We start from the raw sequence: 12,272 nt of genomic DNA, 5'->3' as shown, positions 1-12,272 counted from the left end.
AAAAGCTGGAGTAACTCAGCGGGACAGGCAGCGTCTCTGGAGAGAAGGAATAGGTGATGTTTCGGCATGTGACCCTTCTTCAGACGAGTGGATGCAGGTGAGGTAGGGGTGGGGTGATTGACAAATGGTTATCCAAAGGCTAGAGATGAAGAGACAAAAGGGAGTGAGGTAAGGAGAGAAGGATAGAAGAGGCATGAAATGTGATGCCAGAGAAAAGGATATAGATGAAAGGGGGTGATGGGTGGGGGAATGGAAAGGGGAGCAGGGTAGTGGGAGAAATGTGTGCGCTTCCAGTTGTGGCACAGGGAAGAGGGCAGGGGAGGTATGTTTCTTGGTTATTATTAACCTAAAACTGGAGAATCCTATTTGGTTGTGAGCTCCCTAAATATGTCAATATTTGTAATATGCCACTGATATTGTTCAATATGGCTAGATTTTCCAGGGCCATATGTTGACTTGGGAACCAACTATTTTAGTGTTTTACAAAGAGAGTGAGTTAATTGATAATTATGTAATTAAGCTGCCTTTAGAAAAGAGCAACCATCCATGATAGAATTTTATGAAAAGATTGAAAATGATTTTGTTCAATCTTAAATGTAATCAAAGCAAATTATGGAGCTGGCTACAGAGATTGGGGAACTACACTACAAGGGATGGTGATGAAATACACAATGACTAACATTTCATGAATTAATGCAGTTTATCGCAAAAATACATCTCTTTGTGGCACAATAACCCAACTGGAAAGATTAGCTGAGAATGACAAACAAGAGAAATTGGCAATAATGTCAGACAAAAGGAAAAAGCTGATAACCTGCCAGAAGGCTCAGCAACCCCATGTAATGAAAAGCATAAAGGAGGTTTTTTTTTAATAAAGGAAAGTAAATTAGAATATGAATGAATATAGAAACAGATTTCAAATGCCCATTGGTTCAGAGGTATTTTATTGTCAAATGGAGCTAGGTACAGTGAAATTCTTTTTTTGTACACAGTTCAGTAAAAATCTTGCCACAGGTCCACCACCGATTTTCCAGTACCCTTGTTTCCAGAGCCTATCCGTATTATCTATCCCGCAAAGTCGACTATGAGAACAGACCGCATGGGGCAAATTCAACCTGCTGATCGGCCGCGGAAATTGACGATGGGAACGGATCCGCCTGTCCATTCCCTCCACAGATTCTGCCTGGCCCGCAGAGTTGGTTTTCTTTAGGTTGGTTTACATAGAAACATAGAAAATAGGTGCAGGAGTAGGCCATTCGGCCCTTCGAGCTTGCACCGCCATTCATGATCATGGCTGATCATCCAACTCAGTATCCTGTACCTGCCCTCTCTCCATACCCCCTGATCCCTTTAGCCACAAGGGCCACATTTAACTCCCTCTTAAATATAGCCAATGAACTGGCCTCAACTATCTTCTGTAGCAGGGAGTTCCAGAGATTCACCACTCTCTGTGTGAAAAATGTTTTTCTCATCTCGGTCCTTAAGGATTTCCCCTTTATCCTAAACTGTGACCCCTTGTCCTGGACTTCCCCAACATCGGGAACAATCTTCCTGCATCTAGCCTGTCCAACCCCTTAAGAATTTTGTAAGTTTCAATAAGACCCCCCCTCAATCTTCTAAATCTTCTAAATTTTTAAGATGCTTTTTAAGATTACTTTTAAGATACAGCGTAGAAACAGGCTGAGTTACTTCTGCACCTAGTGTCTTTTTATAATATCTTCCCACTGACTATTTAGATGTTGAAATTATTGCACTTTGGCACCAACACCTTTTTTATTTGTTGATGGCTTTACAGAGAGTGGTTTCAGCGTAACAGCAATAACACGGACACCCTCGGTGACGTACGGTAATGCGTTTGAACTCCAGTGCTTCATCAGACCAAACTATCCTTCCTGGGTGTCTGTATCGTGGAGGTGGAAATTCCAGTCATCCCAATCAGGCAACATCTACGACATGGTCACGTTTGCCCGCGACACGTCTATCATTTGGGGAGATAAGGTCACAAATTTTAAAAGCAAGACGATGATAACAAAGACGCCCAATAACGTCCGGCTAACCGTCTCCCAGGCGAGTGATTTGGAGGCGGGGAGATACCAGTGCATTGCAGAACTTTGGCATCCGAATCAGATGGAACAGTGGGTGAGGAAAGCTGAAAAATCGTCAAACATCCTGGAGGTCAAGGTCAAACCGCCAGGTAAGTGCCTGAGATTCTCTTTCAGTCAGATAGCGATGCACTTGCCTCGGTTTAATACATCAATATGTCTGCAGTCTAGCCTTGCAGGCACCTGTCTGTTTTCAGTATGGTTGTACATTACAAGCCATTTAAGCTTCTAAATCTGTTTGCTGCCTTATTAACATTCTACAGCCCTGAATATTTGGTTGACAATATTTCAATTGTCTAAATGTTTATAATACACTAATTCGTATTCCCGTTTGGACAGCACATTTCCTGTTAATGATGTTAAATTCTGCAGTCTGCTCCAATTGTTTTCCATATATTCGCATTTGCTGAATGTATCATATTTAGTAAAATACGTTTAGAATAGGTGCGGGTAGACCAGAAATGTCGACTATTTCCTTCCTATAGGTGCTGCCTCATCCGCTGAGTTTCTCCAGCAGTTTCGTCTACCTTTAGAATAGGTGCTGCTCAATTCTCAGTGTAGAAGCAAGGAAATGCAAATGCTAGTTTAGCAAGGAAAGCGGTAACCAGTCTGAAGAAGGGGCCCAACTCGAAATGTCACCTATCCATGTTCTCCAAGGATTCTGCCTGACCCGCTGAGTTACTCCAGCACTTTGTGTCTTTCCCTGTTCAATTCTAATTTTTTGAATGAAAGGTTCAGCTTGGGAACAGGGCCTTTGGTCCACCAAGTCCACGCCGACCTTCGATCACCTGTTCACACTAGTTCTATGTCATCCCACTAATGCATCCACTCCCTGCACACTAGCAGCTATTTACAGAGGCCAATTAACCTGCAAACCCACACGTCTTTGTGATGTGGGGAGAAACCGGAGCACCCAGAGGAAACCCACGCAGTCACAGGGAGAATGTGCAAACTCCACATACACAGCACCTGAGGTCATGATTGAACCCAGGTCTCTGGCACTGAGAGGCAATATTTTAATTGTCTAATGCATGAACCAATAAGTCTTATTACTGTTTAGGCAGCACATTTCCTGGTAATTACTTAAAACTCTGCATTATGCTCCAATTTCTTTCTATATACCTGTACTTGTGTTTATTGAATAATAATAATAATAATAAATTTTATTTATGGGCGCCTTTCAAGAGTCTCAAGGACACCTTACAAAAATTGAGCATGTAGAGGAAAAACATGTAAGGGGAATTAAATAAATAGTAGAGACATGACTAGTACACAAAGTAAAGACAGAATTCAATACAAAACACAGTATGAGGCAATTAATGCACAGATGAAAAGGGACGGGGACGTGGGGCTAAGGATAGGCAGAGGTGAAGAGATGGGTCTTGAGGCGGGACTGGAAGATGGTGAGGGACACGGAATTGCGGATCAGTTGGGGGAGGGAGTTCCAGAGCCTGGGAGCTGCCCTGGAGAAGGCTCTGTCCCCAAAACTGCGGAGGTTGGACTTGTGGATGGAGAGGAGACCGGCTGATGTGGATCTGAGGGACCGTGAGGGTTGGTAGGGGGAGAGGAGGTCAGTGAGATATGGGGGGGCCAGATGGTGGAGGGCTTTGTAGGTGAGGACCAGGATTTTGTAGGTGATCCGGTGGGAGATGGGAAGCCAGTGAAGTTTTTTGAGGACTGGAGTGATGTGATGCCAGGATTTGGTGTGGGTGATGAGTCGGGCGGCTGCGTTCTGGACCAGTTGGAGTCGGTTGATGTAGGTGGAGCTGATGCCAAGGAGAAGTGAGTTGCAATAGTCCAGTCGGGAGGAGATGAAGGCATGGATGAGTCTTTCAGCAGCGGGCGGTGTGAGAGAGGGTCTGAGTTTGGCGATGTGGAGATGAAAGAAGGAGGTTTTAATGACATGGCGGATGTGAGGCTCAAGGGAGAGGGTGGAATCAAAGATCACGCCAAGGTTGCGGGCCTGGGGAGATGGGGAGACAGTGGTGCCGTCGATGGTGAGAGTGGGGTTATTGATTTTGCTGAGTGTGGCTTTGGAGTCTTATCGCTGTTGAGTTTGAGGAAATTATGTTGCATCCAGGTTTTTATAGCTGACAAACAGGAGTTGATATGGGAGAGGGGGGGGTTGTGGGGGGATTTGGTGCCAAGGTAAATCTGGGTGTCATCAGCGTAACAGTGGAATCTAAATTTTAGAATACACCCTGGCAACATACATTTTAAGTAGGTACTGTGTAATTGTCATTTCAAACCTCTTTTTTCTCTGGAAGATATTGATTACTCGCATACTTTAATAGACATTGGGTAGCTTGTGCAGGGACACCATTAAAGGGTGGCACAGTGGCACAGCTGATAGAGCTGCTGCCTCACAGAACCAGAGGCCCGGGTTTGATCCAGACCGTGGGTGCTGTCTGTGTGTGGAATTTGCATGTTCTCCCTGTGACCGCGTGGCTTTCCTCCAGGTGCTCCGATTTCCTCCCACATCCCAAAGACGCACGGATCTGTAGGTTAATTGGCCTCTGTAAATTGCCCCCTACTATATAGAGAGTGGATTTGAAAGTGGGATAACTTGGATCTGGTGTAAACGGGTGATCGATGGTCGGCGTGGGCATGGTGGGCCGACAGGCTTGTTTCCATTCTGCATCCCTAAACTCTAAACATTACGTAAACTCTTGCTAAAAATAAACACACAATGCTGGAGTAACTCAGTGGGTCAGTCAGCATCTCTGGAGAAAATGGATTGGTGACGTTTCACCTTCCAACATGAGGCAACATGTTTGTCCCAAAACATGGCTCCATCACACTGCTCACACTGTCCGTCTCACTGTATTGTGCTGCATCAGCACTTTCCCTGTTGTGCCCCTCACCTTGATGAGGCTTCTTAATTAACTCTAGGGCACACAATGAACTTAGTCGCTATCAGTCGTAGTCTCTCTCCCTTTTCTAAGTCCATTGTTTAAACTTTATCTCTATCTTCCTCTGTCTTTCCATCTCTGTCGTCTCTCTTCATCTTAAACATCCCTTGATGTGAGAGTTAGCTTTATTCAGATACCTTGTGAGAAGAATTGAATGGTGCTTGTAGCCAGTAGTGTTCCTGCTGTAGACTTCCAGCAGTAATTACTGTCCCTGTGTGTCAGTAGTAATGAATGTTCAGCTTCGAGCCATCTGTCAGAACAAGCGGGAATACAAGATTTCACCCTTACCTCCTTCTCTCGAATTATTCATTGGAATATCCGAGAGCTGCCTCAGATAATCTCTAATCCTCTTTATCATGGGGTATGCTTTTGTTTAAACATTAATTTAATGCTGAAAAGTGATTTTTTCAGTTGTGGTGAGCATTTTCGTCAGAAGCCTTTCACAACATCAGATATAACATAGAAATATGAATAAAGAAGAAGGTACTAAAACATTTTCTTATGGGAGCACTTCGTATCTAATATAAATACATCAAAATCTGATGAATGTGCTCCATTATAAAATGGGCGCCAAATTGTAATTGGCATCCAGCATACATGTGCTTTGCATAAGATTCCAGCATCTGCACTCCTTGTGTCTTTGATACTATTTCAATATTAATTTTGTTGAACGAAAAATAGTTTTTTTTTTAAATACTATTTTTAAAGGATGGATTTTAAGCCATGTTCATGACTGCTTTTAACTCTGGGCCTTTAAATTGTAACAAATAATAATTAATTACATGGCAAGGTGCGTAAAAAGACACAAACATAATGAGACACCTGTAGCTAAAAAATAATTAGTAGTGTGGTTATGTACTAGCAAGTTCAGTACGTTAATTCAGGTGAGAATTATGATCGGCAGAAATGGAAAATTGAACTCAAAACTGAATTGTTCCTGAACCATAGAGCAAAACAGGAAACCCCACGACTGCCTAGACATAAGGATAACGATAAAAGGACCAATGAAAATTCATCTGACAGGTCATATACAGCACGGAAACAGGCCCTTCGGCCCAACTTGTCTATGCCGACCAAGATGCCCCATCTAAGTTAGTTCCATTTGCCTGCATATCCTTTTTGACTTCTCAAGTGCCTTCAACACAATTCAGCCCCGACTGCTAGGGGAGAAGATGGAGAAGATGAAAGTGGATCCATCACTGGTACTGTGGTGTTTGGATTACCTTTCCCTCAGACCACAGTACGTGCGCCTACAGAACAGTGTCTCGGGCACCATCTTGAGCAGCACAGGGGCTCCACAAGGAACTGTGCTGGCTCCGTTCCTGTTTACCATCTACACAGCGGATCTCCAATGTAACACCAACAGCTGCTTTTTGCAGAAGTTTTCGGATGATACAGCTGTTGTCGGCCTCATTAAAGGGGGCAATGAGGAGGAGTATAGAGACATAATAAGTAACTTTGTGGAGTGGAGTGCACACAATAACCTCCATCTTAACACCAAAAAAACAAAGGAGATAGTTGTGGACTTCAGGAGGGGGAGGAGGAGGACTCAAGCAACACCAATCACCATTAAGGGCACTGAGGTGGAGGTGGTCGCTAATCACAGGTACCTTGGGGTGCAGCTTGACAGTGAGCTGAACTGGAAGTGTCATATGGAGGCGGTGTACAGGAAGGGACAAAGCCGACTGTATTTTTTAAGGAGGCTGAGGGCATTTAACATCTGCCAACCCCTACTGTGCAGTGTCTACCATTCAGTGGTGGCCAGTGCTCTGTTTTTTGCTGTGGCCTGTTGGGGAGATGGCGCCCGTATAGCGGATAAAAACAGACTGGACAAGCTAATCAGGAAGGCCGGCTCAGTGGTCGGGGCTGAGCAACGAACGGTCCAGCAGGTGGCAGAGGCCAGAACTCTGAACAAACTAGGTTATATAATGACCAACCCCACTCACCCACTCCATGCCCTGAAGGTGATCAAGAGCAGCATCTTCAGTCAGAGGCTGATTGCACCAATGTGCAAAACTGAGAGACATAGGAAGTCCTGTTTACCAGCTGCTATAAGGTTATATAATGCGCATAAATAACTGCACTTTTTTTTTAAATTAATTGTATTTTAACTTGTATTTTAACTTGTATTTTAACTTGTTAAGTATGGAAGCCATTTGAGGAAATGTGTGGTGTTATGTCTGTCTTGAAGCTGTGTGGCACTGTAATTTCCTGTAAAGGATTATTAAAGGTATAATCAATCAATCAATCAATAAACCTTTCCTACCCATATACCTGACCAAATGTCTTTTAAGTGCCCTTAACTATCTTTGCCCTTAACCTTTCCTACCCATATACCTGCCTCAACTATCTCCTTTGGCAGCTTTTTCCATGTACCCATCACCCTCTGTGTGAAAAAATTTCCTCCTCTCACCTTAAACCTGTGTCCTGTGGTTCTTGATTAGCCTACTCTGGGTAACAGACTCTGCATTCAGCCTATCTATTCCCCTCATGATTTTATACACCTCCACAAGATCTCCTCTCAGCCTCCTGCGCTCCAAGAAATAAAATTCTATCCTGCCCGACCCCTCCCTATAGCTCAGGCCCTCGACTCCTGGCGATATCCTTGTTAATTTTCACTACGCTCTTTCCAATTTAATGGCATGCTTCCGATGGCCGGCTGATCCGAAATGAACACAATTCTCCAATTGTGGAGTGTTCCTTGATCGTTCCAACTAATGCTTTATGCTTCCCTTTCCAACAGACTAAATCCACCCTTGATATATTCATTCAACATCTTTGATTTCTCTCTTGCCATTTCTTCTAATAGCTAGTCCCTGACTTACTGAGAGTTTCTTATATTTTCTGTTTGAAATTGATGAGACTTAAAAAAAAAAAAATGAATCTGAATTAATTAAAATTATATTTTCACATCTAACAAATTATTTAGAAATGTATTAATATTACATGTTTAATTTACATACACTTCATCATCCTGCTCAAGATCACATTGCTTGTTATTTAACTGAGGAAATTGATAGCTGGTACACTTCGCTTTAGTTTAGAGACACAGCAAGGCAACGGGTCCTTCAGCCCACCGAGTCTATGCTGACCATAGATCACCCGTTCAAACTAGTTCTATATTCTCCCATTTTCTCATTCACTTCTCTACACACTAGGAGCATTTTCACAACAGGCAATTAGCCTTTTGTAGGTTAATTCGCTTCTGCAAATTGCCCTTAATGTGTATGAAGTGGGTGCAAAAGTGGGATAGCATAGAACTTGTGTGAATAGGTTGACTGATGATTGGCATGGATTTGGTGATCAAAAACTACAAACGCTAAACCTGCACGTCTTTGGGATGTGGGAGGAAAGCAGAGCACCAGTCACAGGGAGAACGTGCAAACTCTACACATGGACAGCACCTGAGGTTAGGATCAAACCCGGGTCTCTGGTGCTGTGAGGCAGCAACTCTACCAGCTGTGTCATTGTGTCACCACACAGTGGAACGGTACTGAGAATACAAATTTGTATATGACCCTCCAGCATTTTGTGTCTATCTTTGGTATAAATCAGCATCTGCAGTCCCTTGTTATTACATTTTTTGTGCTGTTTCTCTCCGGTTCTGTAGCATTATCTTATTTTGGCCTTAACCTTACAAATTGCTGCTGTTTCTGGTATATATTGTTTGTTGGCTGCTTTTTGAATTGACCCCTGAAGATGCCACAGAAGCACGGTTAGGCTGAATGCTAATAAAGTTTGAGCTTTGGTGGGAAGTTAACTTCACATCATCATCCAAAAAGGATATAAAGAAACATTGCTTTTCACTATTTTTTCATTTGGTAGAGTTAAATATTGTTGTTTTCTGTATTTTATAGTGTAGACATTATTTATGACAATGTTGCCAGGACTTGAGGGTCTGAGCTGTTGGGTGAGGTTGGGCAGACCAGGATTCAATTCCTTGGAGCACAGGAGGATGAGGAGTGATTTGCAGAAGTGTATAAAATCATGAGAGGAATAGATAGGGTGAATGCTTAGTCTTATACACAGGGTTGGGGAATAAAGAACCAAAAGTAGGTTTAAGGTGAGAGGGGAAAGATTTAATAGGAACCTGAGAGGCAACCTTTTCACACAGAGGGTGGTGGGTATATGGAAAGAGCTGCCAGAACGTTCCTTCAGCACTGTGTTTTGTTCAAGATTCCAGCACCTGCAGTTCCTTGCGTGTCTCTACATATCCACATGTAGGAATCACTGGGTTCCTGCTGACTCCGGTAAATAGCAGCAGACATAAAAACATATTTATGGTGCAGGAGGAGGCCCTTCGAGCCAGCACCGCCATTCATTGTGATCATGGCTGATCGTCCCCTATCAATAACCCGTGCCTGCCTTCTCCCCTTGTCCCTTGACTCCACTAGCCCCTAGAGCTCTATCTAACTCTCTCTTAAATCCATCCAGTGACTTAGCCTCCACTGCCCTCTGTGGCAGGGAATTCCATAAATTCACAACTCTGGGTGAAAAGGTTTTTTCATACCTCAGCCTTAAATGACCTCCCCTTTATTCTAAGACTATGGCCCCTGGTTCTGGACTCGCCCAACATTGGGAACATTTTTCCTGCATCTAGCTTGGCCAGTCCTTTTATAATTTTATATGTTTCTATAAGATCCCCTCATCCTTCTAAACTCCAGTGAATACAAGCCTTGTTTTTTCAATCTTTCTTCATATGACAGTCACGCCATCCCAGGGATCAGTCTCGTGAACCTCTTCACTCCTATACTGAAATCCTCTTGTTATGAAGACCAACATTCCATTAGCTTTCTTCACTGCCTGCTGTACCCGTAAGCCAACTTTCAGTGACCCCCAGGTCTCACTGCACCTCCCCCTTACCAAACCTAAACCCATTGAGATAATAATCTGCCCCCTTGTTTATGCAGCCAAAGTGGATAACCTCACATTTATCTATATTATACTGCATCTGCCACGCATCTGCCCACTCACTCAACCTGTCCAGGTCACCCTGCAACCTCCTAACATCCTCTTCACAGCTCACACTGCCACCCAGCGTTGTGTCATCCGTAAACCTGCTAGTGTTGCTCCTAATTCCCTCTTCCAAATCATTAATATATATGGTAAACAGTTGCGGCCCCAACACCGAGCCTTGCGGCACTCCACTCGCCACTGCCTGCCATTCTGAAAAGGACCCGTTCACTACTACTCTTTGCCTCCGGTCTGCCAACCAATTTTTTATCCATGACAACACCCTACCCCCAATACTATGTGCTTTAATTTTAGTCACCAGTCTCCCGTGCGGGACCTTATCAAAGGCTTTCTGAAAGTCTAGATACACTACATCCACTGGCACCCCTTCATCCATTTTACTTGTCACGTCCTCAAAAAATTCCAGAAAATTAGTCAAGCATGATTTCCCTTTCATAAATCCATGTTGACTTGGACTAATCCTTTTACTGCTATCCAAATGCCCCATTATTACCTCTTTAATAATTGACTCCAGCATCTTTCCCACCACCGAAGTCAGGCTAACTGGTCTGTAATTCCCCGTTTTCTCTCTCGCTCCTTTCTTGAAAGTGGGATAACATTAGCTATCCTCCAATCCACAGGAACTGATCCTGAATCTATTGAACATTGGAAAATGATCACCAATGCATCCACTATATCTAGAGCCACCTCCCTGAAGACCCTGGGATGCAGACCATCAGGCCCAGGGGATTTATCATCCTTCAGTCCCATTAGCCTACCCAATACTATTTCTTGCCTAATCAAAAATTATTTCAGTTCCTCTACCCCCTTAGATCCTCTATCCTCCAGTAAATCAGGGAGATTGTTTGTGTCTTCCTTAGTGAAGACAGATTCGAAGTACCTATTTAACTCTTCTGCCATTTCCATGTTGCCCATAATAATTTCTCCTGACTTTGCTACTCTTTTTCCCTTAACATATCTAAATAAACTTTTACTGTCCTTCTTTATATTCCTGGCCAGCTTCCCTTCGTACTACATCTTTTCAGCCTGTACTGCCCGTTTTGTTTCCTTCTGTTGTCCTAAGAAAGTTTCCCAATCCTCTGGCTTCCGGCTACTCTTTGCTGAGTTATACATCTTTTCTTTTAGTTTTATTCTATCCCTAACTTCTCTTGTCAGCCACGGTTGCCTCCTACTCCCCTTAGAATTTTTCTTCCTTTTTGGAATGAAATGATCCTGCGTCTTCCGGATTATGCCCAGAAATTCCTGCCATTGTTGTTCCACCGTCATTCCTGCTAGGATCCCTTTCCAGTCTACCTTGGCCAGCTCCCCTCTCATGCCTTCATAGTCCCCTTTGTTCAACTGCATCACTGACACTTCCGATTTAACGTTCTCCTTCTCAAATTGCAGATTAAAACTAATCATATTATGATCACTACCTCCAAGCAGTTCCTTTACCTCGAGTTCTCTTATCATATCTGGTTCATTGGACAACACTAAATCCAGAATTGCCTTTTCTTTGGTCGGCTCCATTACAAGCTGCTCTAAGAATCCATCTCGGAGGCATTCTACAAACTCTCTTTCTTGGGGTCCTGAACCAACCTGATTTTCCCAGTCTACCTGCATATTGAAATCCCCATCACCACAGTGGCATTACCTTTGTTACATGCCAGTTTTAACTCCTGCTGCAACTTACACCCTACATCCGGGCTACTATTTGGGGGTCTATAGATAACACCAATTAGTGTCTTCTTGCCTTTACAATTCCTCAACTCAATCCACAGTGACTCTACCTCGTCAGACCCTATGTCTTCCCTCGCAAGGGACTGAATTCCATCCCTCACCAGCAGAGCTACCCCCCACCCCTCCTCTGCCCACCTGCCTGTCCTTTCTATAGGATGTATAACACTGAATATTAAGTTCCCAGGTACGATCCTCCTGCAGCCACGTCTCAGTAATCCCCACAATGTCATATCTACCAACCTCTAACTGAGCCTCAATCTCAACTACTTTACTTCTTATACTTCGCGCATTCATATACAATACTTTTAATTCCTTATGCATCTCACCTTTCACATCAATCCCTATTACACTTGGCCATGCTCTCCTATGCCTTGGTGAGCTTCCTTTCCTGTTATTTCTGGGGTCATTAAGCATCCCTTTGCTCTCTTTCCCTTTAACTCCATCCTCGACTATCCCATTTAACACCCCATCCCCCTTATTCAGTTTAAAACCACCCGAGTAGCAATGGCAAACCTGCCTGCCAGAATGCTGGTCCCCCACCTGTTAAGATGCAATCTGTCCCTTT

General features: G+C 43.6%; 1 protein-coding gene across 1 annotated transcript in view; it reads left to right on the top strand.

Annotated features, from left to right (window-relative positions):
- Positions 1-12,272, top strand: part of igsf3 (immunoglobulin superfamily member 3) — a 148,666-nt gene that overhangs the window by 109,470 nt on the left and 26,924 nt on the right. The window contains exon 6 of the mRNA XM_033032995.1: positions 1,796-2,194. Coding sequence (XP_032888886.1) covers positions 1,796-2,194 — 399 coding nt within the window. The remainder of the gene's footprint in view (positions 1-1,795; positions 2,195-12,272) is intronic.

The sequence above is a fragment of the Amblyraja radiata genome, chromosome 14, assembly GCF_010909765.2.
Source record: "Amblyraja radiata isolate CabotCenter1 chromosome 14, sAmbRad1.1.pri, whole genome shotgun sequence".
NCBI classification, from domain to species: Eukaryota; Metazoa; Chordata; class Chondrichthyes; order Rajiformes; family Rajidae; genus Amblyraja; species Amblyraja radiata.
This window is presented reverse-complemented; position numbering and strand designations above follow the sequence as displayed.